Raw genomic sequence first — 10740 nt, 5'->3', positions numbered from 1 at the left:
CCGGACCAGGAATACAGAGAAGGGGCTGTGACCTTCGGGAAAAGGGGCCCGGTTAGGGCACTTGTGAGGCTTGGACACTCTGGTCTGGCCTTATGAATTTACCTGGGCCAGCGTTTGGCTGCTTGATCTCTTTCCATGAGCTGATTCAGGGTCTGGGGCAGGCCAGTCCAGTGCTGGTCCCAGCTCAAGTCCACCTACCTCAAAGGCTCTCACCTTCTCTTGCTCCCTCCAGCTTCTGAGCCTGCAGAAACTGCAGCTGGGGCTTTCTGCCCTCTGCACCCCAAACCCTGAGCAAAGACACTCTGGGGTCTGCCCATCACTGACACTCAGAGGCACAGTCCATAATCGATAAATTCCTCTCTCTCATGTTCATTTTATTCTCAGAACAGAACTGGAAAAAAGAAAGTAGGGAAACTGTTATCACTCCCTTGTACAGATGAGGAAACAGAGGAGAAATCTGGGAGAGCTGGCACAGGATGGTGGTCTGGACTCTGAGGTGCCCCCAGCCCTAGCCAATCCCTTCTCTCTCTCTCTGGGCCTTGGTTTCCCATCTGGATAGTAATGAGATTGGCCCAGGCGCTCTCCCAGGGCCCAGGCCTGCATTTCATTCACTGTGGGCCTCTCACTGCCCCCCAGGCTCCCAGGAAGCCCATCGCCAGCACGTGGGGCTTAGATCCACCTCACTGCAACCCACCCTTCTCTCCTGTGTCTTGCTGTTTCTGTGGCTTTTCCTGGAACTCCCTGTGGAAAGGCCGCTGTGCTCTGCTACCTGCAGGCGGGTGGCATCAGTCGGGATTGCTGTTCAGGAGTCAGTGGGGGTGGGAGGGGAGCCAGCATCCAGCTGTCTGCCTTGGCTGGTGTCAGGGGAAGAAGAGTCAGAGACTAGGAGCCTGGCATGAGCATGACACACCCAGCCTGTGCTTCCAGTCTTGCTGGAATAAGGTCTGGCCTCTGGAACCGTCTGGGGACAGGTCCAGGCCAGGTCAAGGAAGCACATGGCCACCAGGGAGTTGTCTTTGCTTGTCTCCTCCTGCTGCCTCTTGCTCTCTATGCCCACCTCCCATCTCCACCTTTCTCTGACTATCGTGCCACCGTCTCTCTTGGCCTCTCTGCCTGTTATGCAGGGCCTATGGGGAAGGGGTGGTAGGGAGAGGCCAATTAACCTGAATATTACATTTACAAAGGGTTCAAAAGTAGACTTTCCTAATTATATCTAAATGAAAACATACCGATGCTCATTTTGGAGCAAACCAGGTTTTAGTATTACTTTCTCACTTCTGTCACCTATTGGGACCCTCCCAACATGAAACGGTGTCCATCTGCGAGGCCCCTCTCTGTCCCTAAGGTCTAGCCTTGGCGAGAGGGCGCTGCAAGGACTGTCCGCGGCCGCCCAGCCTGGCGGCGTTGCCCGTCGAGGCCGACAGGGGTCGCCCGCGGACGGGCCCGGAGGGGGCGGGGCAGGGGCGGGGACTGGACGCCGGCCGGGCCAATAAAAGCTGCGGCGCGCGGCCGGTTGGGACTCCGCCTTCTGGGCGCCAGCGACCTTGGTTCTCTGGGTCTCGGCCCGCGCTGCCGGTCTCCCGCCGCGATCCACTCCCGCGATGCTGGCGCTGCGCCGCGGCCCCCGCCTGCTCGGCCTGCTCTCCGCCCCGCGCCCCGCGCCGCTGCGCCTCCCCGCGGCCCGCGCCTGCAGCGGCAGCGCCCCCAACCCGGCTGCGTCCTCCTCCCGGAACCCGCTGGTGTACTTGGACGTGGGCGCCGACGGGCAGCCGCTCGGCCGTGTGGTGCTGGAGGTGAGGCCGCTGGGCCGGCCAGGCCCGGACCCCGGCCCGGCCACCTGCCTGCTCTCTGGGCCTCCCACCCTCGGGCTCCGGGCCTCAGTTTCCCAGTCTCTAGAAAGAAGCGTCCGATGCTCTTTTCCGGCTCTTTCTGGAACTCTGGCGTAATGGGGGCGGGGTGGGGGCGGGACACGTGTGGAGGAGAAAGCTCAAGGTCACGTCGCAGCCGGTGAGGGCCCAGGGACCGAGGGCCGAGTGCGCGGCCCTTCGGGGTGCGAGTTCACACCCCGATCTCGGTGGTGGGCGCCGGGGGCTCCTGGCGGCGGACGGGGCTCCGCGCTCACGTGGCAGCCTGTGCCTAAGGCTGATCTGACCTGGGCCCTGCCCCCGCCGTCGCCAGCGGGCTCTCCTGGCCCTCGAGAAGTAAAGCAAAGCGTAGAGAAGGGGAGGGGCAGGCTGTGAGCACCCGCCACTAGGAGGTCCCTGCGATAGCCTTTCTACGGGTTGGGGACAGTGTCCCCTGGAGCTCCCCGATCGCTCTCCGGAGGAGGTCACTCCGCCTCTGGCCCTGCGTCTTTCATTGTGCCCTTCTTTAAACAAAACAAGCAGTCTAGGTAACAGCTGAAGCGGGAGGTCGCCTTCAGCTCTGCTCCATTTTGCACAAAGGGGCCACTTAGTGCTGACTGAGCTGCTTCCCAGGGAACCGTTGGTATTTTTTTTTAGCCTCAGTTTCCTCTTCTGGAAAAGAAGCAGCACCCTCCCTGCTCCCCTTTACCACTGTGGTTTGGCATAAGCCTGGATCTTGATGCTGGGAAGCAAGAGGCCATTTGCCTTAACTTCCCTGATGTGCGGTGCCCACTTCCCCCCAGCCCAGGGCTGCTTCCCTCAGCCTCGACTTCCCTACTGCACCTGGAGGAGACTGGACTGGTTCTTCCCCCAGGGCCCTCTCTCCAGATGCTCTGGACTCAGCTGTAGTACTGCTGCCAGTTCTGCCCACGGAAGGAGGCCGGGGTGCTACTGTCAGCTCCTTTGCCACATGAGGAAATCCAAGCTGCTCCTCCCAGCCTGGAGTTCAGGAAGCAGCTGCCAGAAGTGATAGCTGTTTGGGCTGCCTGCCCGGGAGAACTGGGGGGACTGTAATGGAATGGCCATGCAGACCTGCCTCACATCTCGCTGGCCACGGTGGGCGGTGCGTAGGTTTCTTCCAGCCTGCCTCTGCACTGATCACCTTCTCTTGTCCCCCTTCTCTTCCCACAGCTGAAGGCAGATGTTGTCCCAAAGACAGCAGGTGAGACGATGGCTGGGCCTTCTGAGTATAGTCTAGATGGAAGGGGAGCCAGAGCAGGGAGAGGCAGTGGGACAGTGGAGTCGTGACCAGAGGGGAGTGGCGTGTGTGGCTTAGCTGCTGGGCACCCTGGGCAGCCTTCTACCCCTCACTGAGCCTCAGTTTTGGCCTTGCCCAACTGTCTGATAGTGACTTGGAGCCTCAAAACCAGCAGAAGGCATCCTGTAAATCCCCCCATCCTTTTTCCTGTACAGAGACAACCTTCCCCTCTCAAGGGAGAGGGTGCTTAGGCACACACCCCTATGACACCGTGTCCCACTGACCTGGTCCCAGAACAGCCAGAACTGAGTGCTCTTGCCATAGTGCTCAGGACACTGAGGTCAGAGAAGGGAAGCATCTTGCCCTGGATCACACAGCAAGTCGGGCAGAACAGACCCAGCACCCTGGGGTCTTCCTGGGCCTGGCTGCCCTGTGGGTGGGGCTAGTGGATACTCGCTGGGGTGGGTGTCACCCACGAGGTGGGCCTAGCCCTGCTCACCTGCCTTTCCCTTCACCCCTCAGAGAACTTCAGAGCCCTGTGTACCGGCGAGAAGGGCTTTGGCTACAAAGGCTCGACTTTCCACAGGGTGATTCCGTCCTTCATGTGCCAGGTAACACAGCCCTCCCTGTGCCTCAGTTTCCTCTCCTGTAAGCGGGGACGGTTACAATGGCTGCCTCAAGGGACAGTTGTAAGGATTCGGTGAGCTAGCACGTGCCTGGCATGTGGGGAGTTCTGAGTGGAGGGCAGCTGTAACTACCCTGAAACCACCATGTCCTTCCTGCCCCAGAGGTTAAGCCACAGGCAGCGGCAGGACAGCCTGCCTCGTGGGGCTGGGGTGGGTGAGCCTGCTGAGGGGGTTGGGACAGAGTAGTGCGTCAGGCAGGCTCTTGCAGCATCATCAGACAGCCCTGGGTGACCACTGACCATGCCCTTCTGATTGTGGCAGGGAGGAAAAGAGAGTGAAGGAGGGAGGAGGAGGGGGTGTTGGGGCACAGGGCAAGAGCGCACGCGTCGGGATGCGTCTGGACTTTTCTTTCAGAGGTGGGGCTCAGGAAGGACAGTTTTCTCAGCCAGATGAATCTGTTCTTTGGTATTCCTGTGCCAGAGGTTTGGGGCAGGTGTTGACAGCACGAACTTCTTGGATTCTGTTAGGAAGGACCCATGCTGGGGTCTGTATCCCAGGGCCAACAGAGCCTTGAGGCTGGGGCATGGCCCTCATGACCTTTGCAGCTCGTTCAACCAGAATTCTCTCCTCTGTTCCCTGCACCCTGCCCTGATGGCTGCCATCCTATCACGATGAGCAGCAGTGGGTTGGGGTTGGACCTGCTGATGGCCTGTGAGACCGGTCCCCTGTGGTGAAAGCAGGGAGGCACTAAGTGCTGTGGCAGGAGATGGGGACAGGCCTGGCCCCACCCTGGGGCTTCTCTGCTGCCAAGGGGCTCAGCTCCACCCCAGGCTGTTGGGTGGACACTTCTCTGAGCCGCAGCAGGTGGAGAGGGGCTGCCAGAGCTGGGGGGCTCTGTGGCATGAGATGGCAGCACTGGGAGGCCCGGGCCAGGATCTTGAGCAGGTCCCCTCTCTCATCTGAGGATTCCGTGGCTGTGGCCGGGGCCTGGGGCTGGGCAGCACTGGATGTAGGAGCAGCTCTAGGATTTCTGGCCTCCGGTCTGGGGGGCCCTGGGAAACCGCTGAGTCTGGGAGGGATGGGGGTTGGGGGTTGGGGGATGGGGGTGGCCAGGGGGTTCGTCAGAAGGAACTAGTTCTGAGCAGCTTCTGCCGTCCCCCAGACCAGCCCTGGGAATGGAGCCTTTGGCCACCTCCCTGCTCCCCACCAGGAGTTGAGGATTGACAGTTCTGGGTCACTCAGTCATTTCAGAGCTGCCTTCAGGTCCTTTGAGGATCATTTAAAACTTGCTCGGGCATTGAAATGAATTATTTGGAATAATAATTCCAAGGGTACTTTTCATGGCAGGAAATATTAAAGCTTTATTTTATTATTCCTCATTTGATTGGATGTTTTTGGACCCCTTTGCCTGGGAGGCTTCTGGCCGGGTGGGCCTTGGGGTAGGTTGGGAGCTCTGCGGTGTCCACTCAGATAGTGTCTGTGTCCCCAGGCAGGTGACTTTACGAACCACAATGGCACAGGTGGGAAGTCCATCTATGGAAGCCGCTTTCCGGATGAGAACTTCACGCTGAAGCACGTGGGACCAGGTGAGGGGGGGCCTGCCCTTCCTCCGGAGACAGAGAGCTTTCCCCACGGCTTGGACCCAGCCTGGGCCCCCACCTTGGGCAGGCCCAGGAGGCTGCAGCCTCGTCCCTGCTCAGTGTCCGAGCGCATGCCTCTCTCCCTTCTGCACGCTAAAAGGTCGGCTCGGTCGGCTTAGCACTTCTGCCTTGTTGGGTGTTCCTAGAGCTTTGTCATTTTTGAGCTCTCAATTTAAAAGAGAAATTTCCCTTTGGGAACTTTGGGGAGAGGCCCTTTGAGCAAAACCTTGACGCCGACTTACTTTACATATTCCACATTCCATCCCAAGTTGGAATGTGGAAAGGTATGGAGGTCAGGGTTGGGGTCCCACTCAGGCTCTGTCTCTGAGACCTTCTGTAAGGCCCTCTTCTCCTCCGTCCTGGCTGTCCTGTCATAACTGAGTGGGCACTGAAGGCATATGAGCCCTGGGAGAGCTGGTCACTAGGCCCTGGTTTTCCTCTTCTGATGTGGTGACAGCCACCTGCTCTTTTGAATGGCCTCCCAGGCGAGATGGGTCCTGGGGCAGGGAGGCTCACCTCCGCTTGGTTTTGCAGGTGTCCTGTCCATGGCAAATGCAGGCCCCAACACCAATGGCTCCCAGTTCTTCATTTGCACCATAAAGACAGACTGGTGAGTTCCCGTTCCTGGCACAAGGCCCTCTGGGAATGAGGCTTCCCGATGCTATTCTCTCTCAAAATGTGTTCTGCAAAGAAATGTTTCTACCAGATACATTTGGGAAATACTGCAGAACAGATTAGACTTCCAGATGGCCAATAGCCACCATCCCAATCCTCTTCACTCCCAAGTCCCCTGTGTCCCAGCCCTGGGCATCTGGGGTTAAGAAGAGAGCAGCAGGCTGGGAGCCAAGATGAAATAGATCCCATTCTGAGGGTTTTAGGGAGCCCTGGGTGTGGCTGTGTGCCCACAGTCTCTAGCCTGCAAGTCAGGAGGATGTGGAAACCCATGCTGGGCAGGTCATTTCTGGCTTCTGCCTTCTCTTTGCTCCTTCTGTGGAACTCATAATGGACCCTGCAGTTCTGCCTTTGGCTGTAAGCAGCCTTGGCCTCGCTGGAGCTGAGCTAAGCTGCCTTTTATGTTCTGAGAATCTCTCACACTAAGAGCTGCTCAGAGCATCTCCTTCCTCCAGGACTTAAATAATTTCAGCACACTTGTTATCTTCACTTTCACCTCATAATTCATAACTTAAAATAATTCCATTTATATAGACTTCTGATTTCTTCACAATAATTCAACACTCCATTATCTCCTTGAGTAGTTCAAGAATAAATCACTTTTCATAGGTGAGATTGCCAGGATTCAGTTTAAGTGGCCTGAGGCAAGGTCACAGGGTGGGAGAGTCCTGAGAGCTGGGCATCCCTTGGGGGTCCCCTTTGGGGAGCCCAGCAAGGGTGGAGTCCAGAGCTTGAGGGGAGTGGATCCAGCTGTGCAGTGTGGGTTCCTTTTGGAATTGCTGTTTATGATGAATAACTCCGTTGCCAAGTGGCCGTGACATTGGTTGACCTTGTGCTCCTCTCCTTCCTGCCCCCCTTGGCTCCCCTGTCTTCCAGGTTGGATGGCAAACATGTTGTGTTTGGCCACGTCAAAGAGGGCATGGATGTTGTGAAGAAAATAGAATCTTTCGGCTCCAAGAGTGGGAAAACATCCAAGAAGATTGTCATCACAGACTGTGGCCAGTTGAGTTAATCGGTGGCCAGAGGTGCTAGGGTGGTCGCAGGTGTGTTTCGGGTTCTCAGTGTAGGTACTTGGAGAGTTTCTGCCTGTTCCACCATACTAAGTGCTCGAGGAAGGCCTCTCAGGAATCTCAGAGCCCTGCTGACCGCATCCGCCATACCCATCCTTCCTCACGGCTCCCCTTGGGACATCCACTGTGGACTTCGTGTCTCCCACCCTCATCAAGCATCACCCTGGATCTCCCAGCCCGTGTTCTTCTGTGCCTTGGACATTGGAGGTGGTGATGGGTTAGCAGCAAGTGGAGGTTTTCTGCCTTTTCCTTCACCAAGGGGAAAAGCCAGTTGTTGGAGAAGGGCTGTGATACGTATTTAATTTTGCCTTCCTAGTTGGGATAATTTAATTGACGAAGTTAACTAGAAATGAAGCTGTGACACTGCACCATGCCGTGGTGTGACCTAAGTCAGTGGCACAAGCCACAGAACCCCAGAGCTTGGTCTTTGGAAAGAACTCAGGGTTTTTGTGAAGATTCTCATGGCCCAGGTCTCTCATCCCAACAACTGTGAATCCCTGAGGTTTGCGGCCATGGTCTTTGAGAAGGGTCCATGTGATAGAAGCAGAAGGACCCAGAAATAAACCCAACATGAGCTGTGCCCAATCAAATGTGAACCCCCTGTTTTGGACAGTAGTGTGGCCTGGGAGAGTACCATGTGCTCTGGAAGAAAGAAAATGCATATTTTCTGGTGGGCTTGGATTTTCTGTTTAATAAGTTAAATCTACTGATAAGATTTATAAAATATTTCTGAAACATTTATTTGTGTTCAACCTTAAATGTGAAAATAAATCTATTTTCTATAAAAGACTGTCTGGTGTCCGTGTGCTTGTTTGAAACTGTTATGAACTCCAAAGAAGCCATGTTCTTCTAATTCATTCTTGTGGGAGCAGACCTATTGTTGGATGGAACCTTTTGATTTGGTTGTTTCCATTGAGATATGACCCACCCAATTTAAGATGGGTCTTAATCCTTTCCTGGAGCCTTTATGAGAGAAAGCACAGGAGTTTAGGGTGAAGAAAGGAAACACCCAGAGACCTTTTGGAGAGAGCCAGTACAGAGAACTGAGAGGTGAAACCAAGTGAAGGATACAGAGGGAGAGAGATTGCATGGAGAAGCTGAGAAGAGACCCGCAGGACACAGCTCAGAAAGGTGTCTCCAGAGAAGTAAGCAAGGACCCACAGACACTCAGAGAGAAAGCCACTGGAAACAGGCCGAGAGCAACGGAGCCCGGAAGCAAAGGACTAGCTGACATCACCATGTGACCTCCCATGTGGCAGGAATCCCAGGTGCCAGCAGTCTTTCTTCAGAGTCAAGGTATCTTCTTGATACCTTAATTTGGACTTTTTCACAGCCTTAGAACTGTTAAGTTCCTAACCTAATAAATTCCCTTTGTAAAAGCCAAACCGTTACTGGTATATTTCACTCCAGCAGCTTTAGCAAACCAACATCCTGTGATTTTAGGAAGAAGCCAACCTTAATTGAGTTACTGTGTGAGGGGAACATGCCAGCAATTGTTAGTGGACAATTTCATTCAGCCACCCCAACAGTCCACGATGGTATAGTTGTCACCTCTGGCTTACAGTGAGGAAACAGGCTCAGACAAATAAGTGACCGTCTTAGCATCCACAGCCCACAGGGTGAGCTCTGGGTCCACTCGGAATCCCAGCTCTGCTGCTTAGTGATCCTCAGTTTTCCTCAGTTGCAGAATGGGGAAGCAGTAGTTCCTCAGAGAATTAAACCTGGAATTACCCTGTGATTTGGCGATTCCACTCTTACTTCTCTACTCCAAGTAATTGAAAGCAGGGACTCAAATAAATACTTGCACACCAGTGTTCAAAGCAGCATTATTCACAATTGCGAAAAGGTGGATACAACCCAAGAGTCCATCTTCAGATGAATGGATAAATGAAATGCGGTGGAAATAATAGAAAGGAAGATGTTCTGATACAAGCCACAGCACAGATGAACTTTGAAGACATTATTCTGGATGAAAAGTCAGACCCAAAAGGACAAATCTTGTATGATTCCATTTATATGAAATATCTATGATAAATATTCATATGGACAAAGTAGATGAGAGGTTACCAGGAGCTGGGGAGAGGGAGAAGGGAGAGTTAATTGCTTAATGGATGCAGAGTTTCTGTATGGGGTGATGAAAAAATCTTGATAATGGAAAGTGGTGATAGTAGCACAACATTGTAAAAGTAATTAATGGCACTGAATTGTGCACTCAAAATGGTGAAAATGATAAATTTTATGTTATCTATCTATCTATCTATATATATATATGCTATCACATCCCAAAAATGAGATAGCAATAATTTCCTCCCAGTGTGGTGAGGATTGAATGTGATTCATGGAAAGCCACAGGGTACCTGGCACATGGTCTGAATAAGCATTCTGGAATGACAAGGATGATGACGCAACATTTTCCATGTGTCAGGGTTTAAAAAAGAAGAGAAATGCCTAAGGAGCCATGGCTGATGGAAGGTGAAGAGTGGGCTTTATTACCCTTAATACATTTGGAATTGACTTCTGGCTGTTTCTGGATACAGCGGTTTGTTAGAATTGGAAGGTGGAGAGTAATTTAGAGCTTCCTGAAAGGGCTCTAGCACAGCTAGGGAAGTGGGAACTCAGCTGGACAAGTTAAGGTGGAAGGAATTTGGGCTCTGGTTGGTGTGTCTAATAGATTTCATTCACACTGGGGTTCCCTGAGTCAGTTTTCGTGGGTCACGTGTTGGTACAGCCGTTCTGAGGTCATGAGGTTGGGTCATCAAGTCACGAGGAGATCCCATGAAGTCACGGAAATGCGGCAGGGCTAGCAGTTTTCAAACAATTCTAAGGAGCATCGGGGGTCCTAGAGGAGAACAAGGAGGAGATAAGGGGCCCCGGCCCCAGAACCTTGTATTCCATCAGAAACAGCCTCCAATTTTCTTATAAAGTGGAGCTCTGCAAGGGATTTTGTTTGAAGAACGAGATCTTGAGCCAAATAAAGAGGAAATTGCTCATCCAGTCCACCATTTTACAGATAGGTAAACGTCCCCAAGAAGGGACGTAACTGCCTAAGGTCACCCTGTGAAGTCACTTGGCAGAAGGCAAGAACCCAGGGCTCTGCCAACCAAGAGGGGTTTCTGCGGGAGGCCTTTGAGTATGCCCAGCCTCAGGTCGCACATGCTGAAAACTCATCTGGGTTTCAGGTTAAAGCCAAGACTTCAATCCTCTGCGGTCTCCTCTTGGCCTGGGGAACTCTAGAGCAGCAGGGGGTCACTGCAAGTTTGAAGGGTGACCACAGGTAGGGCTTAATAGCTCCGTGGTGATTTACAAGGGCCTGTGGGGCTTATGTTTAGTTCACAAAGCATGTCCTTCTCACCGAGTGTGTGCGTGTCCATCTGTTTGTCCCTGTGTCCAGAGGCGTCTGGAGGGAGGGAGGTGCATGGAACCAGTATGCAGAAAGTGTCTAATGACTGAGTTACCTGAAGGCAGGGGCCATTCCCTGCCTGGCCTGCCAGCCTTTCCTGGATAAAGTGGGAGCTTAAATAACTTGTAAGTGAGGGATTGTCTTGTGGCTGGCACATAGCAAGCACTCCATAAATACCTGATTCATGAACAAAGCTGTGTCACACACGCCCGTCTGATATAATCACGTGA

At 53.6% G+C, this 10740-nt stretch overlaps 1 protein-coding gene across 1 annotated transcript; it reads left to right on the top strand.

Moving 5' to 3' along the window:
- The first annotated feature begins 1534 nt into the window (after nt 1-1534).
- PPIF (peptidylprolyl isomerase F) lies at nt 1535-7900 on the top strand. Its single transcript, XM_077124774.1, has 6 exons — nt 1535-1793; nt 3036-3066; nt 3625-3713; nt 5218-5314; nt 5903-5978; nt 6917-7900. The coding sequence occupies exons 1-6, from the start codon at nt 1602-1604 to the stop codon at nt 7050-7052; spliced, it is 621 nt and encodes a 206-aa protein (XP_076980889.1). The 5' UTR covers nt 1535-1601; the 3' UTR covers nt 7053-7900.
- The last annotated feature ends 2840 nt before the right edge of the window (nt 7901-10740 follow it).

The sequence above is a fragment of the Tamandua tetradactyla genome, chromosome 13 (assembly GCF_023851605.1).
Source record: "Tamandua tetradactyla isolate mTamTet1 chromosome 13, mTamTet1.pri, whole genome shotgun sequence".
NCBI lineage: Eukaryota > Metazoa > Chordata > Mammalia > Pilosa > Myrmecophagidae > Tamandua > Tamandua tetradactyla.
The sequence above is the reverse complement of the archived record's forward strand: the minus strand, read 5'-3'. Positions and strand labels throughout refer to the sequence as shown.

Coding starts and splice junctions, on each gene's coding strand:
- PPIF (XM_077124774.1), top strand. CDS start 1,602: ATGCTGGCGCTGCGCCGCGGCCCCCGCCTGCTCGGCCTGCTCTCCGCC. Junction 1,794..3,035: donor TCGGCCGTGTGGTGCTGGAG/GTGAGGCCGCTG, acceptor CTCTTCCCACAG/CTGAAGGCAGATGTTGTCCC. Junction 3,714..5,217: donor TTCCGTCCTTCATGTGCCAG/GTAACACAGCCC, acceptor CTGTGTCCCCAG/GCAGGTGACTTTACGAACCA.